Genomic DNA, 20,826 nt, shown 5'->3' with positions numbered 1-20,826 from the left:
TCACCTTCGGCAGCGATTACAGCCTCGAGGCTTCTTGGGTATGACGCTACAAGGTTGGCACACCTGTATTTGGGTAATTTCTCACATTCTTCTCTGCAGATCCTCTTAAGCTATGTCAGGTTGGATGGGGAGCATCGCTGCACAGCTATTTTCAGGTCTCTCCAGAGATGTTCAATCGGGTTCAAGTCCGGGCTCTGGCTGGGCCACTCAAGTACATTCAGAGACTTCCTGCGTTGTCTTGGCTGTGTGCTTAGGGGTTTTGTCCTGTTGGAAGGTGAACCTTTACCCCAGCCTGAGGTCCTGTGTCCCCTGGAGCATGTTTTCATCAAGAATCTCTCTGTACTTTGCTCCGTTCATCTTTCCCTCAATCCTGGCTAGTCTCCCAGTCCCTGCTGCTGAAAAACATCCCCACAGCATGATGCTGCCACCACCATGCTTCACAGTAGGGATGGTGCCAGATTTTCTACAGTGGTGACGCTTGGCATTCAGGCCAAATAGTTCAATCTTGGTTTCATCAGACCAGAGAATCTTGCTTCTCATGGTCTGAGAGTCCTTTAGGTGCCTTTTGGCAAACTCCAAGTGGGCTGTTATGTGCCTTTTACTGAGGAGTGGCTTCCGCCTGGCATCTCTACCATAAAGGCCTGATTGGTGGAGTGCTGATGGATGATGCTGATGATGGAGGCCACTGTGTTCTTTGGGACCTTCAATGCTGCAGACATGTTTTGGTACCCTTCCCCAGATCTGTGCCTCGACACAATCCTGTCTTGGAGCTCTACGGACAATTCCTTGAACCTCATGGCTTGGTTTTCACTCTGACATGCCCTGTCAACTGTGGGACCTTATATAGACAGGTGCGTGCCTTTCCAAATCATGTCCAATCAATTGAATTTACCACAGGTGGTCTCCAATCAAGTTGTAGAAACGTCTCAAGGATGATCAATGGAAACAAGATGCACCTGAGATCAATTTCAAGTGTCATAGCAAAGGGTCTGAATACTTAAATAAGATTATTTTGCTTTGTTATTTTTTATTTAATCCATTTTAGAATAACGCTGTAACGTAACAATGTGGAAAAAGGGAAGGGGGCCTGAATACTTTCCAAATGCACTGTATATAAATATATATCTCCATGTCAAAATGAATGTTAAATTTAAAAAAATAAAAATAATAATAATGATTGTCCTCTTTATGCCATTTGACACATACAATACATTAACTGGTTATTTCTGAATCTAACACAGTGTCATACAAGACAGGCCAGTGAAAGAACACTGGTCTACACATCCACACTCCCTATATACACTTCTGTCGGTGTGAAAGAATCAAAATCAGTCTCTGGTTTAGCCTTTTGTATATTTTTTTAGTTGAGAAAAATTCGTAGATATCCCTTGATAAAACAAAACTATGCGTGAAGGACAAGCTGCAGTGTTTAGGACTACCTGACGTTGGGCTTAGTTTTCTCCGAACAGCGCTCATCTGACGTTTTGTCCTTTTTCAGTTTACATTCACATCAAAACAGAGAAATCTATCACTTGGGTTATGATAGCCTACCACATTATGCCTACCACATATAAAGTGCTCAGGACATTACTTCAACTCTTGTGTAGCATACAGCATTATTTACATATTTTGTGCTGACATAAAATGTATAACTAATACATCCGTATTTTCCCCCTCCATATTCTGGTCCTGTTATTGATACCTGGTACCATTAAAAATACAAAATAAAAGTATTACAAGACTTTGAACAGAAAACATGATTTAAGCCGTCATGACAACCGAAAGAACAGACGTGATAACGATTGTGTGTATCAGTGTCTTTGTGTATGTGTACAGTGACTATTGATATCTGCAAACATTGCTTCCATTAAAAACAGATTAAAAAGATGGATGGAGGATTATAAAAAGCAGATCCGGGTGTAGTAGAGTGGTGGAGAAATGGAACGGTGAAGGTGGGATGTGTCTCTCAATGTTTTGGATGTCCCACCCACCTTCAAACAGCATTCGCTCATCTTACTGTCAATCACCGGTCTGCACCAATGGCTCCACAGCACAGGGGAGTTGGAGGGGGGGACTGACTGTGTGTGGGTGTGGTTCATTGCTGAGGGAGATTTAGAGGGATAGAGGATATGAGCTATGACAATATTGCAAGGTGAGGAAATGAAACGGGGGATCTAGGGGGTGTGTGTAGTGGGGTGTGTGTAGTGGGGTGTGTGTAGTGTGGTGTGTGAGTGGGGTGTGTGTAGTGGGGTGTGTGAGTGTTTCTGGGTCTCTGCGACAGTTGTTTGAGGGAGCATTCGGTGCCTGTGTGGGTGTTTGTGTGTGTCTTAGGTGTTGGTGGGGGTGTTCAGACCACTGTGGCTGGTCTGGGCAGAGTGTGTGTGTGTCTGTCTCAGTTGGTGGAAGTGGTTAAACTAATGTGGCTGGTCTGGGCAGTGTATATGTGTGTGTGTCTCAGTTGGTGGGAGTGGTTAAACCACTGTGGCTGGTCTGCGGTCCATCTCCTCCTCCAGCTTCACCATCTGCTGGATGTCTTTGGCCTAGAGGGAACCAACAACCACACTGTTACACAAACGGTACACACACACCTCCCTACACAAGAATCCACACACACCTCCCTACGCAAGAATCCACACACACCTCCCTACGCAAGAATCCACACACACCTCCCTACACAAGAATCCACACACACCTCCCTACACAAGAATCCACACACACCTCCCTACACAAGAATCCACACACACCTCCCTACGAAGAATCCCCACACACCTCCACACACACCTCCCTACACAAGAATCCCCACACACCTCCCTCCCTCCCCACAGAAGAATCCCCACACACCTCCCTACACAAGAATCCCCACACACCTCCCTACGCAAGAATCCTCCCACAATCCACACACACCTCCCTACACAAGAATCCCCACGCAATCCCCACAACCTCCCTACGCAAGAATCCACACACACTCCCTACACAAGAATCCACACACCTCCCTACGCAAGAATCCCACACACCTCCCTACGCAAGAATCCACACACACCTCCCTACACAGAATCCCCACACACCTCCCTACACAAGAAGAATCCCCACACACCTACACAAGAATCCCCACCACCTCCCTACACAAGAATCCACACACACCTCCCTACACAGAATCCCCACACACCTCCCTACGCAAGAATCCCACACACAAGAATCCCCACACCTCCCTACACAAGAATCCAGAAGAATCCCCACACACACCCCTACACAAGAATCCCCACACACCTCCCTACCCCCACACACCTCCCTCCCCACACACCTCCCTACACAAGAATCCCACCTCCCTACACACACACCTCCCTACACAAGAATCCCCACACACCTCCCTACACAAGAATCCCCACACACCTCCCTACACAAGAATCCCCACACACCTCCCTACACAAGAATCCCCACACACACCAAGAATCCCTACACAAGAATCCCCACACACCTCCCTACAAGAATCCCCACACACCTCCCTACACAAGAATCCCCACACACCTCCCTACACAAGAATCCCCACACACCTCCCTACACAAGAATCCCCACACACCTCCCTACACACCCCACACACCTCCCTACACAAGAATCCCCACACACCTCCCTACACAAGAATCCCCACACACCTCCCTACACAAGAATCCCCACACACCTCCCTACACAAGAATCCCCACACACCTCCCTACACAAGAAAGAACCTCCCTACACACCCCACACACCTCCCTACACAAGAATCCAAACACACTTCCACACAAGAATCCAAACACACTTCCACCAGAGGCATAATTCTACTGCATCAGTACAGCCATTTATTTATTTAAACTACAGTAACAGTACAACTACCTAAACTATGCCAGCCCAAACTAACTCCTCCGCCCTGTCCCAGTGTTGCAGCATACTGTCAGGAAGACTCTCAGTGAAACAGCAGTAGAGGGTCTCCTGGGTCCCTGTAATACTCCTATGACTCATCATAATGATCGATGACTCATGTAGACAGGACTGACTGCTGACACCCTGAGTGCTGTATATTAAAAGGTTTCCATGTGGTTTCATAACAAAGTCTTGGATGGAAGCACCTACCTTGACACTGTTTACTGGCATGATGTGATTTCAAAAGCTGTGGTGCAAAAACAAGCAAATCATAGGGATGAGAAAGAACATACATGTATGTACTGGCTGTGAAAAATGATGACAAACAATACAGCTATGGTTTGTGTGGTAATCTGATCCTTGATCCGCGGTTAGCTACCTGCTCATTGAACTTGTCCAGTTTCTCTAGCTGTTCTTTCTGAGACTTCTCCAGCGTCTCCATCTCCTTCTGGTGCTTCATAGCCAACTAGCGATGGAGCAAGGGATAGAGGGAGGAGAAATATGGAGGAGAAAGAGAGGGGAGAAAGATGGAGGGAGGAGAAATATGGAGGAGAAAGAGAGGGGAGAAAGATGGAGGGAGGAGAAATATGGAGGAGAAAGAGGGGAGAAAGATGGAGGGAGGAGAAATATGGAGGAGAAAGAGAGGGAGAAAGATGGAGGGAGGAGAAATATGGAGGAGAAAGAAAGAGGGGAGAAAGATGGAGGGAGGAGAAATATGGAGGAGAAAGAGAGGGGAGAAAGAGAGGGGAGAAAGATGGAGGGAGGAGAAATATGGAGGAGAAAGAGAGAGGAGAAATATGGAGGGAGGAGAAATAGTCATTTAATTTAACACCGAATGTATCAGCTAAGCAAACCATTTCAAGGCTAAGGCGCTAGTTGATTCACCTCAATAGCGTCACAGCACTAGAATTAGTAGAAGATAGAACACCAACCCTTTTCCTTTCTTCCAGGAACTTTTTGGTGTTGCTGCTGTTCAACTCTCTAACTCTCCTGTGAAGAGAACGAGAAGGAAGAGATTCTAAGATTATACGAGTACAGACACAGTTTAAGGGGAGTTCATAGGGGACCTAAATACTGTAGTCTACACCGAGTACACCAAACATTAACAACACCTTTCTCGTATTGAGGTACACCCCCCCATTCTGCCCTCAGAACAGCCTCAATTTGTCGGGGCATGGACTCTACAAGGTGTCGAAAGCGTTCCACAGGGATGCTGGCCCATGTTGACACCAATGCTTCCCACAGTTGTGACAAGTTGGATGGATGTCCTTTGGGTGGTGGACCACTCGTAATTCACTGGGAACTATGTAACGTGAAAAACTCAGCAGCGTTGCGGTTCTTGAAACAAACCGGTGTGCCTGGCACTTGAATATTTTGTCTTGCCCATTCATCCTCTGAATAGCACACACACTATCCATGTCTAAATTCTCTCAAGGCTTAAAAATCCTTCTGTAACCTGTCTCCTCCCCTTCATCTACACTAATTGAAGTGGATTTAACAAGTGACATCAATAAGGGATCATAGCTTTCACCTGGACTCACCTGGTCAGTCTTTGTCATGGAAAGTATTCCTAATATTTGATATACTCAGGGTATATACATCCTGACATAACCCATGTTCTCCATGCAGTCAAAGTCAGTTGGTGATTAGCGAGCGGGGCAGTGTGACCCACCTCTCCCTCTCTGCCTTGTTTTTGATGGTCTTGTCCTGGCTGATGGCCTTGCTGTTCTCCATGGAGGTCTTGGCCTGGTTGGCCCGCATCTCCTTGCTCTGCCTGAGGGGAGGGGACAAAAAAACAGCCTGGTAAGAAACCTCATCAAGTCACATATACCTGGCAGGACAAACCCACAGCTCACAGTAGCCAAGATGGTTAGACTGTATCTGTTGTCCTAGGGACCTCATTCAGAGACATCAGAACTATAGTACACATCATGTCCCAAGGAATAACTCTGGATTTTCAGTTTGAGCTGTATGGTCAGCTGTTTTGTCAGTTCCTCTTTAAGTTTGAGCTGTAGGGTCTACTCCATGGCTCTCCAACCCTACTCCATGGCTCTCCAACCCTACTCCATGGCTCTCCAACCCTACTCCATGGCTCTCCAACCCTACTCCATGGCTCTCCAACCCTACTCCATGGCTCTCCAACCCTACTCCATGGCTCTCCAACCCTCCCATGGCTTTTCTGGAGAGCTACCCTCCTGTAGCTTTTCTGGAGAGCTACCCTCCTGTAGCTTTTCTGGAGAGCTACCCTCCTGTAGCTTTTCTGGAGAGCTGCCCTCCTGTAGCTTTTCTGGAGAGCTACCCTCCTGTAGCTTTTCTGGAGAGCTGCCCTCCTGTAGCTTTTCTGGAGAGCTACCCTCCTGTAGCTTTTCTGGAGAGCTACCCTCCTGTAGCTTTTCTGGAGAGCTACTCTCCTGTAGCTTTTCTGGAGCACTACCCTCCAGCTTGGCCCAACCTAGGTGAAAACGTAAAGGAGGGTATCTCTCCAGGAACAGGGTTAGAGAGCCCTGACCTAATGTATGTGTGTGCATCTCTCTCTCTCTCACCGTTCGTGAATCAATTTGAGCGAAAGAGTCTGTTGTTCCTGGACTCCACTCAGTAGTTTCTTGAGCTGTTCACACTGCTGGACCACGTGGATGTCCTTCATATCCTGCTCTACACTGCTGTGGGAGTTGATCATCTCTGACCACTCCTTAGTGTGCTGGGCTGTAATGTCCTTCACCTGAAGGGCACAGGATACACAATATTACACTACACTAAACTGTATATCATCTCAGACCACTCATTAGTGTGCTGAGATTTGTTGTTCTTCACCTGAAGGGCACAGCATACACACTACACACTTAAACATCAAACACTATATCATCACTAACCACTCCTTAATGTGCTGAGCTGCTGTAATGCTATTCAACTGCAGGAGTCCCCGTTTCTACTCTTAGAATTCAGTTTGACAAAGACAATCTATCTCCTTCTGATGACAGAGGGGCGGTGACTGTGAACTGAAGGTTACCTTAGCTTTGTGGTCAGTGTTCAGTTTCTCCACATTACTCTCAGTCTCCTTCTTCAACTCCAGGCAGTTGTTTTCTCTGTGGGGCGACAGAAAGGTATTTCTTAGCTAGGTGGAGACAGGACGAACATTCATTTTATACACCCAATGGCTGTGTCCAGATGCCAGGTATACGATAATACATGTTCATGTTGAATGTTTATTTCAACATGTCATAATTGATTGATTGACTATTTGCTTGAATGAATGATCTACATGTCCTGATATTTACCCTCGTTTCTTGATGGCCTTCTCCAGCAGTTTGTCCTGTGTCAGCTTCTCCTTGTCGTGCTGAGAAATCATCTTGTCCACCTGGGTGCAGTGGCACTTCTGCATGATGGTGCGGTCCTGAAACAGAACACAACATATTACTGAGGATACCAAGTCACAACTGCTTTACAGTGAGATACTATTGCAGAGATAGAGACAGCTTAAGATAGCTTGGTCCTAAACAAGTCATTTACCATTACAGCCAGACCATATAGCTGAGAACTTACACTAACAAAACATGAGTGGAAATGGTTCAACCCCTGGCTAGTGGACACATCTGGCTGACTGTCATAACTGTTATGCAACAGGGAAAGAGAGCAGGAGGTTACTATGGTCAACCCTACAAGAGATCCTCTCTTTAGTATACAAACAGGTTGTTACGTAAGAAGGGATTTCATAAGGATATGGTGTTAGTGACTGAAGTCTAGCTACTGTGAGTGTGTGTGTCCGTGTGCTTGCGTGTATGCATGTGTGTGTGTGTGTGTGTGTGTGTGGTGTGTGGTGGGGGGGGGTCATCTTAGCAAGTCTAATTTCTGTCTGTCCACTCTCTGGTGAGATCAAAGACAAACACCTTAGGTTACAGGATGCACTCAAGAGTGTGTGTGTGTGTTTGTGTGTGTGTGTGTGGGGCTCAGACAACACTGAATGATGAAAGGAGAGACCTCCAGTGTGTGGACATCAGGATGAATGATCTGTACTGTGTCAGCTCTGGGACCTGTACGAGCAGTCTAAAACATCAACCCACCTTTGCGTGTTTCTTCTTTAAAAAGTTCAGCTCTTTCTGCTGCTTTTTAATCAGTTTAAGGTACGTCTGGCGAGAGGAAAGACAGATTACTGAAAACAGATTTAATTCACGAAGGACAGCAAGCTCAAAGACACTAGACAAAGCCTGTTTGAGGAATGTCAGTGCTGCACCAACCCTCTGTTTGTGCTACAGGAAACATCTGACTGATGTTAAATATTATTGATACTGATAAATAAACAAATTATATAAAAACATGATCATGTTTTATGATGTTGGTGAATACATTTACCAGATAATAAAGCTATAATAGGGAATAGGGGAACTGTTAAGGTTCTAGTTAGGAGTAAACTAGATGGTAGGGGTCAAATATCAGGGGTCAGCTGAATCAGCAGGATATAGGTGGTAGGGGTCAGATATCAGGGGTCAGCAGTATATAGATGGTAGGGGTCAGATATCAGGGGTCAGCTGAATCAGCAGGATATAGGTGGTAGGGGTCAGGATATAGGTGGTAGGGGTCAGATATCAGGGGTCAGCAGTATCAGCAGGATAGAGATGGTAGGGGTCAGATATCAGGGGTCAGCTGTATCAGCAGGATATAGGTGGTAGATGGTAGGGGTCAGATATCAGGGGTCAGCTGTATCAGCAGGATATAGGTGGTAGGGGTCAGATATCAGGGGTCAGCAGTATCAGCAGGATATAGGTGGTAAGGGTTAGATATCAGATATCAGGGGGTCAGCAGTATATAGATGGTAGGGGTCAGATATTAGGGGTCAGTGGTATCAGCAGGATATAGGTGGTAGGGGTCAGATATCAGGGGTCAGCAGTATATAGATGGTAGGGGTCAGATATTAGGGGTCAGCTGTATCAGCAGGATATAGGTGGTAGGGGTCAGATATCAGGGGTCAGCAGTATCAGCAGGATATAGGTGGTAAGGGTTAGATATCAGGGGTCAGCAGTATATAGATGGTAGGGGTCAGATATTAGGGGTCAGTGGTATGAGCAGGATATAGGTGGTAGGGGTCAGATATCAGGGGTCAGCAGTATCAGCAGGATATAGGTGGTAGGGGTCAGATATCAGGGGTCAGCAGGATATAGGTGGTAGGGGTCAGATATTAGGGGTCAGTAGTATCAGCAGGATATAGGTGGTAGGGGTCAGATATTAGGGGCCAGTAGTAACAATCAGGGTAACGGTAACCTATGCCTCACCTTCATCTGTTTCAAGTCATCAATATTCACATGAGGCACCAGTGCATTTATATCTACAAAGACAGAAATGGAAAAACAGCTCAATTGTGTCAATGTGAGTGAGGTGTGTGATGTACTGTAGAGGTCTAGACCAGCTCTGAACTGGTCTGTGTGTGTGAGTGTGTGTGAGTGTGTGTGTGTCGTACCCTTCTTGGTGTCAGTGGTGTTGTTCTGGGCAGAAGTAGAAGACTGAGCCGGGTCTGAGCTGGTCTGTGTGTGTTAGTGTGTGTGAGTGTGTGTCGTACCCTTCTTGGTGTCAGTGGTGTTGTTCTGGGCAGAAGTAGAAGACTGAGCCGGGTCTGAGCTGATCTGTGGCGTCAAGTTGGTCTTCACGTTGGCGTTTACCTTCCCTTTCTTGTCGTTCTTCGAACTCTCATTTGGCACATCTGCTATGTCGCTCTGGAGAGAGGGAGAGAAGAGAGAAAGACAGAGAAAGAGAGACAGGAAGACAGGAGGGCGTTTCAGGTCTATGGACAGAAATCTTTCTCACGCACTTTTCAATCATTACTGCATTTCCATAAAGATGGAGGGACAGTGATTTTTGTTTTTCTCCTACCCATCCCAAAGCACAATTTATTACTCAGGGACAAAAAAAAAATTGTATTTAGAACCTAAAACAGTTCTTAAGCTGTCACCATAGGAGAACTCTTTGAAGAACCCAAAATGGTTCTACCTAGAACCAAAAAGGACAGCCGAAGAACCATTTTGGAATCTTTTTTTCTAAGAGTGTAGATAGCTACTAAGACTACTAAACGAGTAGCCAAAGCAACTCATCTTCAACCTTATCCTATACTGTGATGAGAACAACACAACCACACACACACTACATACCCTCACACCCATAAAACACACACCCACAAAACACACGCCCATAAAACACACACCCACAAAACACACACCCACAAAACACACACACTACATATGCTGCTGCTACTCTGTTTATTATCTACCCTGATTGCCTCGTCACCTTTACCCCTACCTACATGGACATACAGTGCTGTGAAAAACTATTTGCCCCTACCTGATTTCTTATTTTCCTGCACATTTGTCACACTTAAATGTTTCAGATCATCAAACAAATTTTACTATTACACAAAGATAAGCCAAGTAAACACAAAATGCAGTTTTCAAGTGACAATTATATTTATTAAGGGAAAAAAGCTATCCAAACCTTCATGGCCCTATGTGACAAAGTAATTGCCCCCCCACCTTGTTAAATCATGAATTTACTGTGGTTAATCACATTTTTTGGAAAGCTGAGTTCAATTTCACTAGCCACACCCAGGCCTGATTACTGCCAGGCCTGTTGAATCAAGAAATCACTCTTCTCAATTTTGGCAAAAAACATCTTGCTGATCCCCAAGACTTTAGGGGAAATATTCTGTGGATTGACGAGACAAAAGTTTAACTTTTGGAAGGTGTGCGTCACATTATATCTGGGGTAAAAGTAACACAGAGTTTCAGAAACAGAACATCATACCAACAGTCAAATATGGTGGTGGTAGTGAGATGGTCTGGGGCTGCTTTGCTGCTTCAGGACCTGGACGACTTGCTGTGATTGATGGAACCATGAATTCTGCTCTCTAACAAAAATTCCTGAACCTCAAGCTGAAGCACGCTTGGGTTCTGCAGCAGGACAATGATCCAAAACACACCAGCAAGTCCACCTCTGAATGGCTTAAAAGAAACTAAATAAAGGTTTTGGAGTGGCCTAGTCAAAGTCCGGACTTGAATCCGATTGAGATGCTGTGGCGTGACCTTAAGGCGGTTCATGCTCGAAAACCCTCCAATGTGGCTGAATTAAAACAATTCTGCAAAGAAGAGTGGGACAAAATTCCTCCACAGCGACGTGAAAGACTCAATGCCAGTTATCACAAACGCTTGATTGCAGTTGTTGCTGCTGACGGTGGCACAACCAGTTATTAGGTTTAGGGGGCAATTACGTTTTCACATAAGGGTAGGGTAGGTCTGTCACGCTCGTCGAAATGTCAGGACCAAGGTGCAGCGTGGTGAGTGTACATGTTCATTTATTTTGCAATGTTGCCAACAAAACAAACGTTTAACTCCGTAAGGCTACACATGCATTAACGAAGACAACTACCCACAACCACCAAAAGAAAAAAAGGCTGCCTAAGTATGATTCCCAATCAGAGACAACGATAGACAGCTGTCCCTGTTTGAGAACCATACCCGGCCAAAACATAGAAACAAACAACATAGAATGCCCACCCCAAATCACACTCTGACCTAACCAAATTGAGAAATAAAACAGCTCTCTAAGTTCAGGCCGTGACATGCAGAGGATAAATGCTTCACAGAGTTCAAGTAACAGACATCTCTCAACATCAATTGTTCAGAGGAGACTGTGTGAAACAGGCCTTCATGATCTAATTGCTGCAAAGAAACCACTACTAAAGGACACCAATAATAAGAAGAGATTTGCTTGGGCCAAGAAACATGAGCAAAGGACATTAGACAGGTGGAAATTTGTCCTTTGGTCTGGAGTCCAAATTGGAGATTTTTGGTTCCAACCGCCGTGTCTTTGTGAGACGCGGTGTGGTGGAACGAATGATCTCCTTGTGTGTATTTCCCACCATAAAGCATGGAGGAGGAGGTGTTATGGTGTGGGGGTGCTTTGCTGGTGACACTGTCTGTGATTTATTTAGAATTCTTGGCACACTTAACAAGCATGGCAACCACAGCATTCTGCAGCGATACATCATTCTATCTGGTTTAGGCTTAGTGGGGCTATAGTTTGTTTTTCAACAGGACAATGACCCAAAACACACCTCCAGGCTGTGTAAGGGCTATTTGACGGAGAGTGATGGAGTGCTACATCAGATGACCTGGCCTCCACAATCCCCTGACCTCAACCAAATTGAGATGGTTTGGGATGAGTCGGGCCACAAAGTGAAGGAAAAGCAGCCAACAAGTGCTGAGCATATGTGGGAACTCCTTCAAGACTGTTGGAAAACCATTCCAGGAGAAGTTGGTTGAGAGAATGCCAATTCTCCAACACACAACACACAATAGACCAGTTGGCTACAACACATACAGTATGTTACATGTACCGTTTCAATCCCCAGAGCTCTCATCTGGTCCGCTCTTTTCTCTGCTATGGACAGGAACTTTTTGGGGTCTGACAGGGCGTCCACAATGGCTAGAGAGAAGACAGGAGATGAATCAATACACTGAACTGGACGGGAATGGAGTGTTGGAACTTCAATGTAATGTATTGTCATATTTGATGTACTTGAGGTTCCATCGTTATTTGCAGTCTAAACACAGTCATTATACAGAAAGACAAGCAAAGATGACAACGTTCTACTGCAGTGGCAACATTCTGTTGAATGAAATTAAGCAGGTACATATGTAGGATCTTAATTTGAGCCAGTTTCTCACAGTAGGAAAATAACCCTGCAGCAACAGGAAATATGAATTATTATCTAGATTATAATTCATGGACTTTTTATATGAGTTGATAAATATTTTATATGGAAAAATCAAGTCTGAAATTTCAAATTGGAAATTAAAAATACTTTAAATCTGAAATACACTACAAGTTCTACATTTCCTGCATTGCAATTCTCCTGCAACAGGGTGATCAAATTAAAATCCTACATCTGTATATATTTGAGTAGATAATATGAAAGCCTCCTGCAAAAGACAGAGAATGATGCTCCCATTATTTGGATTTGAAACTTTCAACACTGCTTATGGGTTATCATCATAATGATTGCCTTGGCTTGGCTTAAGGACTAGTCAAATATGTTGTGTATCTCCATGCCTGTGTCTCTCTATAAGTGGCTATTACACTAGCTCTGCTACCATCCTCATTTGCTCTGTGTCATTACTTCTGATGTAGAATACACTGTAGGGCAGCACACCCTGAACGGAGGGACGGAAGGAAGAAGGGATAGTTTGTTAACTGTCTCTTCTCATCCTCTTCGGAACCTGGCCATGACCCACTCCCCCGAGGGTGTCCCAGGGAGAGTGGGATGTAAACACATTTACAATTCATACATGCGTATTAATACACACGTGTTCATGTGTGAAATAGGACAAATATAAGCACCCACAAAAATGAATAGATATAATAATTAATCTCCCTCTTTCTTCTTCTCTTCTCTACCTCTCCTCTCTTCAAATTCTCCTCTATTCACCTCCTTCTCTTCTCTCCTCTTCTGTCCTCCCTCTCATCTCCTTCCCTCTCCCCAGAGCCTTCTGCATCCACTTCAGTATCTACTATGAATTAATTGAACGGATATGTAAATTGGCCGGTGTGTGTGTGTGTGTGTGTGTGTGCGTGCGTGTGTGTGTACGTGTGTGTGTGTGTGTGTGGTATGAAAGAGAAAGACAAAAGACCAGCTGAGAAAGGGACAACGCAAGCACATGTTCCCAGCTCTTCACACACACACCGTATAGACTAATAAGGTCTCCACTAGGGTTGCAAAGGGTAGGAAACTTTCAGATGCATTTCCAGAATATTTCCGAAATCTTTCCTAGGGCAGTTAAGCCCAGGAATTTTGCTAAAATTCATCAAAAAAACTTAGCTTATAACAATGAACCTTTTTTGTGGGATACACAAAAGACAATTCTACGTCTTGTGGCATATTTTGGTTAAACTATCCCCAATTCAATGGAATTGCAACCCTCTGCATGCACAGTGCATTCTTCCATTACATGTACAGCTGATTCTCAAGATCTTGCACACTAATGAGATGCTATTGAGCCCACACTACTACACTGTCTGAGCCAAGGACTACATGCTTTCTGATAAGTTTAGATTACAATACTGGGTGAGGTGAATATATTTTAAATGACATACATTATTTTTTGTTAACTAGTAAATAGTAGCCTACAGCAAAGTGTGTTTAAATAATTTCTAACTTGTTAACAATTTTTGCTAGTTAGTTTTTGCTACCGTGTGGGTTTTAGCTTGCTTGAGCCTGCTAACTGAGGAGTGTTAATTCACCTGTTTCCATACATGTTTCATTTTAAATGGTTTAACTGCTTAACTATTCATCTGTACATAGAATTATTATTTTTTTAACAAATTGTTTTCTAATCTTTAGAGGAAAATGCCACGGGCACTATCTGATGTGTGGAGACATTTCACTGCAGCTAATGTAGAAGGACAAGCTGTGTACATTTGCAAATACTGTGCCAAATCATATGTGAAGAACGCAACAAAGATGCAGAATCATCTGGTCAAGTGCAAAAAGTTCCTTCTGCGCTCACAACAAGCAACCTCTGACACAAGTGAAAATTATGAATCAGACACCTTATCGATAGCTCATGGTCCTCCTGGATTCAGATGCTTTTTTTTTTACTCCACGGAGGAATGTTGTCAGAGAAATGCTCTTGCTCGAGCTGTGTATGCAACTGGTTCACGTCTGATGCTCACAGGCAATGTGTATTGGAAGAGATTTCTGAATGTTATCCGCCCAGCATACACCCCTCCAACCAGACATGCTTTATCTACTCATTTGCTGGATGCAGAGTTCAAGTGAAGGTCAAGCAAAGCAGACTGTATTGCAATAATCTCTGATGGGTGGTCGAATGTTCGTGGGCAAGGAATAATGAACTACATAATCTCCACCCCTCAACCAGTATTCTACAAGAGTACATACACAATGGACAAAGGACACACCGGTCTCTACATTGCAGATGAGCTGAAGGCAGTCATCAATGACCTTGGACCACAGAATGTATTAGCACTGGTGACAGACAATGTGAACATGAAGGCTGCTTGGTCTAAAGTGGAGTCCTACCCTCACATCACACCCATTGGCTGGGCTGCTCATGTATTGAATCTGCTCCTCAAGGACATCATGGCACTGAAAACAATGGATACACTCAACAAGAGAGCCAAGGAAATGGTTAGGTATGTGAAGGGTCATCAAGTTATAGCAGCAATCTACCTCACCAAGCAAAGTGAGAAGAATAAGAGCACCACATTGAAGCTGCCCAGCAACACCTGTTGGGGTGGTGTTGTCATCATGTTTGACAGTCTCCTGGAGGGGAAGGAGTCTCTCCAAGATATGGCCATATCACAGTCTGCTGATATGGATAGCCCCATCAAGAGGATAATCCTGGATGATGTATTTTGGGAGAGAGTGGTGGGCAGCCTGAAACTCCTGAAAGCTATAGCAGTAGCCATTGCATTGATTGAGAGAGACAATGAAATCCTGTCTGATGTTCAGACTTTGCTTGCAGATGTAAGAGAAGAAATCCGTAGTGCCCTGCCCACTAACTGTTGCTCCAAGCAGAGGAAACTGCAGTTCTGAGATACATCAAAAAGCGTGAAGACTTCTGCCTGAAGCCCATACATGCCACAGCATACATGCTGGACCCTAAGTATGCTGGCAAGAGCATCCTATCTGGTGCAGAGATCAACAAGGCCTATAGTGTGGCCTGGATGAGGGCAAGGTTCTTGGCAGTCTGGCGAAGTACACTTCCAAGCAAGGGCTTTGGGATAGAGATGTAATATTGCAGTCGTGTCAACATATCTCATCAGCCACCTGGTTTAAGGGACTCTGTGGATCTGAGGCTCTTCCCCCTGTTGCCTCCATCATCCTCTAAATCCCGCCAACATCATCCGCCTCAGAGCGCAACTGGTTTGGGAACACACACACCAAAGCACGCAACAGGCTGACCAGTACAAGGGTTGAAAAATTGGTGGCCATTCAGGCAAATCTGAGGCTTTTAGAGCCTGACAATGAGCCATCCTCAACAAGGTTGGAAAGTGACAGTGAAGATGAGGCCTCAGAGTCTGATGTTCAAGAGGTGGACATTGAGGAGGCCCAGGGAGAAGACATGGAAGCCTGAGAGGAAGACAACCAAAGCTTTAGTTTCTAGACTATCATTTTACAGATGTGATGTGATGTATCATTGGGGATCCTTCCATATTCCATTTATTTTGTTGTTCAGTGAAATCATCCCATGTGAAGAGTCAACTCATTTAATTAAAGTTCAATTCGTAACTAAATTGTTTTTAAAATTTATATTGGAAGGATTTAATCATTTGCAATTATGTCTACTTATGATGAGATAAAAGGTTTATGTGTCTGTCTCCGTATGATATGGTAAACATATCCAATGCAAAAAACATCTACATTTAAATTAATATTAATTTGCATATTTTTTCGTTAATTCCCATATATTCCCGTTAATTCCCACAGAAAGTTTCCACCTCCGAACATTCCCCAAAATGTTGCAACCCTAGTCTCCAAACTCAAGTGTTTATGAGTGAATAATGTAGAGTTCAGTAGCACACATCTGTAGACCAATAGGGGTTCTCACACACACACACACACACACACACACACACACACACACACACACACACACACACACACACACGGCCTCTGCTGCCCCTAACCTACAATTCTGAAGAGAAAGTACAACTGTGTATTTGCAAGGGAGCGAGTGTGTGTGGCGAGTGTGTGGGTGTGTCAGTGTGTCTCCTCACCTCCGAAGCCTTCGGGTACGTAGGTCTTAAGTACTATGTTACAGAAAACGGTGGGTAAAGACAGAGGCTTGTTCCCTTCGTTGCGTAAAGAGATGTGTCTGTATCCTGCCTGTAGACCCTCCAATGGTAGAATCCTCTGACCTATCAGCTTATTATTGTCATCATACACAGCTAGACGCAGCACAGCCAGGTCTGGCAGAATCACCTGTGAGAGAGAGAGGGAGGGAGGGACAGAGAGTGAGAAAGATAGAGAAAGAGAGGGATGAGAGCGAAAGACAGAGAGAGAAATAGGAAACAGAGTTAAGATTCATACCCTTTTCACTAGAATGAGTCAGTTTGTAAGGTAGAACATGTTATCACAGAGCAGTGATGACAGTAGCATATACACAGCAGTGATGACAGTAGCATATACCCAGCAGTGATGACAGTAGCATATACACAGCAGTGATGATAATAGCATATACCCAGCAGTGATGACAGTAGCATATACCCAGCAGTGATGACAGTAGCATATGCCCAGCAGTGATGACAGTAGCATATACCCAGCAGTGATGACAGTAGCATATACCCAGCAGTGATGACAGTAGCATATACCCAGCAGTGATGACAATAGTAGCATATACCCAGCAGTGATGATAATAGCATATACCCAGCAGTGATGACAATAGCATATACCCAGCAGTGATGACAGTAGCATATACCCAGCAGTGATGACAGTAGCATATACCCAGCAGTGATGATAATAGCATATACCCAGCAGTGATGACAGTAGCATATACCCAGCAGTGATGACAGTAGCATATACCCAGCAGTGATGACAGTAGCATATACCCAGCAGTGATGACAGTAGCATATACCCAGCAGTGATGATAGCATATACCCAGCAGTGATGATAGTAGCATATACCCAGCAGTGATGACAGTAGCATATACCCAGCAGTGATGACAGTAGCATATACCCAGCAGTGATGACAGTAGCATATACCCAGCAGTGATGACAGTAGCATATACCCAGCAGTGATGATAATAGCATATACCCAGCAGTGATGACAGTATGACATATACCCAGCAGTGATGATAATAGCATATACCCAGCAGTGATGACAGTAGCATATACACCAGCAGTGATGACAGTAGCATATACCCAGCAGTGATGATAATAGCATATACACCGCATATGACCCAGCAGTGATGACAGTAGCATATACCCAGCAGTGATGACAGTAGCATATACCCAGCAGTGATGACAGTGCATATACCCAGCAGTGATGATAATAGCATGATGACCCAGCAGTGATGACAGTAGCATATACCCAGCAGTGATGATAATAGCATATACCCAGCAGTGATGATAATAGCATATACACAGCAGTGATGACAGTAGCATATACCCAGCAGTGATGATAATAGCATATACCCAGCAGTGATGACAGTAGCATATACCCAGCAGTGATGACAGTAGCATATACCCAGCAGTGATGATAATAGCATATACCCAGCAGTGATGACAGTAGCATATACCCAGCAGTGATGACAGTAGCATATACCCAGCAGTGATGATAATAGCATATACCCAGCAGTGATGACAGTAGCATATACCCAGCAGTGATGACAGTAGCATATACCCAGCAGTGATGATAATAGCATATACCCAGCAGTGATGACCATATACCCAGCAGTGATGACAGTAGCATATACACCCAGCAGTGATGATAATAGCATATACCCAGCAGTGATGACAGTAGCATATACCCAGCAGTGATGACAGTAGCATATACACAGCAGTGATGACAGTAGCATATACATATACCCAGCAGTGATGACAGCATATACCCAGCATATGACATATACCCAGCAGTGATGACAGTAGCATATACACAGCAGTGATGATAATAGCATATACACAGCAGTGATGACAGTAGCATATACCCAGCAGTGATGATAATAGCATATACCCAGCAGTGATGATAATAGCATATACACAGCAGTGATGACAGTAGCATATACCCAGCAGTGATGACAGTAGCATATACACAGCAGTGATGATAATAGCATATACCCAGCAGTGATGACAGTAGCATATACCCAGCAGTGATGACAGTAGCATATACCCAGCAGTGATGACAGTAGCATATACCCAGCAGTGATGACAGTAGCATATACCCAGCAGTGATGACAGTAGCATATACCCAGCAGTGATGACAGTAGCATATACACAGCAGTGATGACAGTAGCATATACCCAGCAGTGATGACAGTAGCATATACCCAGCAGTGATGACAGTAGCATATACCCAGCAGTGATGACAGTAGCATATACCCAGCAGTGATGATAATAGCATATACCCAGCAGTGATGACAGTAGCATATACCCAGCAGTGATGACAGTAGCATATACACCGCAGTGATGACAGTAGCATATACCCAGCAGTGATGACAGTAGCATATACCCAGCAGTGATGACAGTAGCATATACACAGCAGTGATGATAATAGCATATACCCAGCAGTGATGATAATAGCATATACCCAGCAGTGATGACAGTAGCATATACACAGCAGTGATGACAGTAGCATATACCCAGCAGTGATGATAATAGCATATACCCAGCAGTGATGACAGTAGCATATACCCAGCAGTGATGATAATAGACTGTAGCTAGGCTCTCCACTATCTGTTTCGAACATTAGCCCATATACAAGGCCATTACAGAACCATTAACTCATCAGCAAGCACACATTCACACATCCAGGGAGAGGAGCTTTGTGTGTGTGTGTGTGTGTGCGTGTGTGCATTACGTATGTTTGTGTGTCCAGGGAATGGAGCTGTATGTATGTGTCTGTGTGTGTGTGTGTGTGTGTGTGTGTGTGTGTGTCTGTGTGTGTGTCCGCACGTGCGATGGAAGTCCAGACAGCTGTGTATGCATGCATGTCTAAATGTGTGAATGTCTGTGTATAAGTTCAACTTGCAACTCTGCCAGTCTTCTGCCACGGTGTGGCAGTCTGTGTGTGTGTCCAGCAGCACAGTGTGAGATGGCCCTCCTGATGTCAGTGTGTGTGTGTGTGTGTGTGTGTGTGTGTCTGTGTGTGTGTGTGTGTGTGCGCGTGTCCAGCAGCACTGAGGCAGCAGGCTGTGACTGATGATGTGTGTTGGAGCTGGAGTCACACACACACACCCCCCCTCCCCACACACACCCAGTCTCTGCCCCACATCCCTCCTTCTCTTTCCATTCTCTCTCCCCCATCTCCTCTTTTTCTATTTGTTCTCAAGGTCCTTCCCCCTCTCCACATCTCTCCTTTTATTTTCTACCTTTCTACTCTACCCCTCTCCTTTATTCTCCCTTGGTTTCTTCGCTATCTCCAGATATTGTACTCTTTCTCTCTGGTTCTATCCTTCAACCTAATCCTTTCTTCTCTTCCTCTCATCCCCATTCTGTCTCTAATCTTCTCTTCCTCTCATCCCCATTCTGTCTCTAATCTTCTCTTCCTCTATTTGCTCTCTTTTTTCTCTCTTTGTCTTGCCTTCTCTCTCTCATGCTATACATCAGTTATCCCCTTTCTCTCTTCCCTCCATGCCTTCTCCCCCTCTCCTCTCCGCTCTTCCCTCTATGCCTTCTCCCCCTCTCCTCTCCTCTCTGCTCTTCCCTCTATGCCTTCTCCCCCTCTCCTCTCCTCTCCGCTCTTCCCTCCATGCCTTCTTCCCCTCTCCTCTCCGCTCTTCCCTCCATGCCTTCTCCCCCTCTCCTCTCCGCTCTTCCCCCAATGCCTTCTCTCCCTCTCCTCTCCGCTCTTCCCTCCATGCCTTCTCCCCCTCTCCTCTCCGCTCTTCCCTCCATGCCTTCTCCCCCTCTCCTCTCCGCTCTTCCCTCCATGCCTTCTCCCCCTCTCCTCTCCGCTCTTCCCTCCATGCCTTCTCCCCTCTCCTCTCCTCTCTCTCCCTCTCCTCTCCTCTCCTTCTCTCCTCTCCTCTCCTCTCAGCTCTTCCCTCTATGCCTTCTCCTCCTCTCCTCTCCTCTCCCCTCCTCTCCTCTCCTCTCCCTCTCCTCTCCTCTCCTCTCCTCTCCTCTCCTCTCCTCTCTTTCTCTGCAGACACACTGAGTAGTTCTAAGTACCACAGGGACATCAATTCCCTCCCAATCCCCTCCAACTCACCCCTCC

The 20,826-nt window shown here is 45.1% G+C and overlaps 1 protein-coding gene across 3 annotated transcripts in view; it reads right to left on the bottom strand.

Annotated features, from left to right (window-relative positions):
• Positions 1-1,334: 1,334 nt before the first annotated feature.
• LOC112217984 (1-phosphatidylinositol 4,5-bisphosphate phosphodiesterase beta-4-like) overlaps positions 1,335-20,826 on the bottom strand; it is a 153,886-nt gene continuing 134,394 nt past the window's right edge. For 2 of the 3 annotated variants that reach the window (XM_042300900.1, XM_042300902.1), the window contains 13 exons: positions 16,672-16,876; positions 12,269-12,357; positions 9,443-9,596; positions 9,159-9,211; positions 7,953-8,018; positions 7,170-7,285; positions 6,902-6,977; positions 6,438-6,613; positions 5,567-5,668; positions 4,827-4,884; positions 4,274-4,360; positions 4,105-4,141; positions 1,335-2,540 (listed from right to left, as the gene is read on the bottom strand). In XM_042300900.1, coding sequence (XP_042156834.1) covers positions 2,455-2,540; positions 4,105-4,141; positions 4,274-4,360; positions 4,827-4,884; positions 5,567-5,668; positions 6,438-6,613; positions 6,902-6,977; positions 7,170-7,285; positions 7,953-8,018; positions 9,159-9,211; positions 9,443-9,596; positions 12,269-12,357; positions 16,672-16,876 — 1,305 coding nt within the window. In that variant the 3' untranslated portion in view covers positions 1,335-2,454. The remainder of the gene's footprint in view (positions 2,541-4,104; positions 4,142-4,273; positions 4,361-4,826; positions 4,885-5,566; positions 5,669-6,437; positions 6,614-6,901; positions 6,978-7,169; positions 7,286-7,952; positions 8,019-9,158; positions 9,212-9,442; positions 9,597-12,268; positions 12,358-16,671; positions 16,877-20,826) is intronic. The other variant, XM_042300901.1, reaches the window with a different exon arrangement.

This window comes from Oncorhynchus tshawytscha, linkage group LG18 (genome assembly GCF_018296145.1).
Source record: "Oncorhynchus tshawytscha isolate Ot180627B linkage group LG18, Otsh_v2.0, whole genome shotgun sequence".
NCBI lineage: Eukaryota > Metazoa > Chordata > Actinopteri > Salmoniformes > Salmonidae > Oncorhynchus > Oncorhynchus tshawytscha.
The sequence above is the reverse complement of the archived record's forward strand: the minus strand, read 5'-3'. Positions and strand labels throughout refer to the sequence as shown.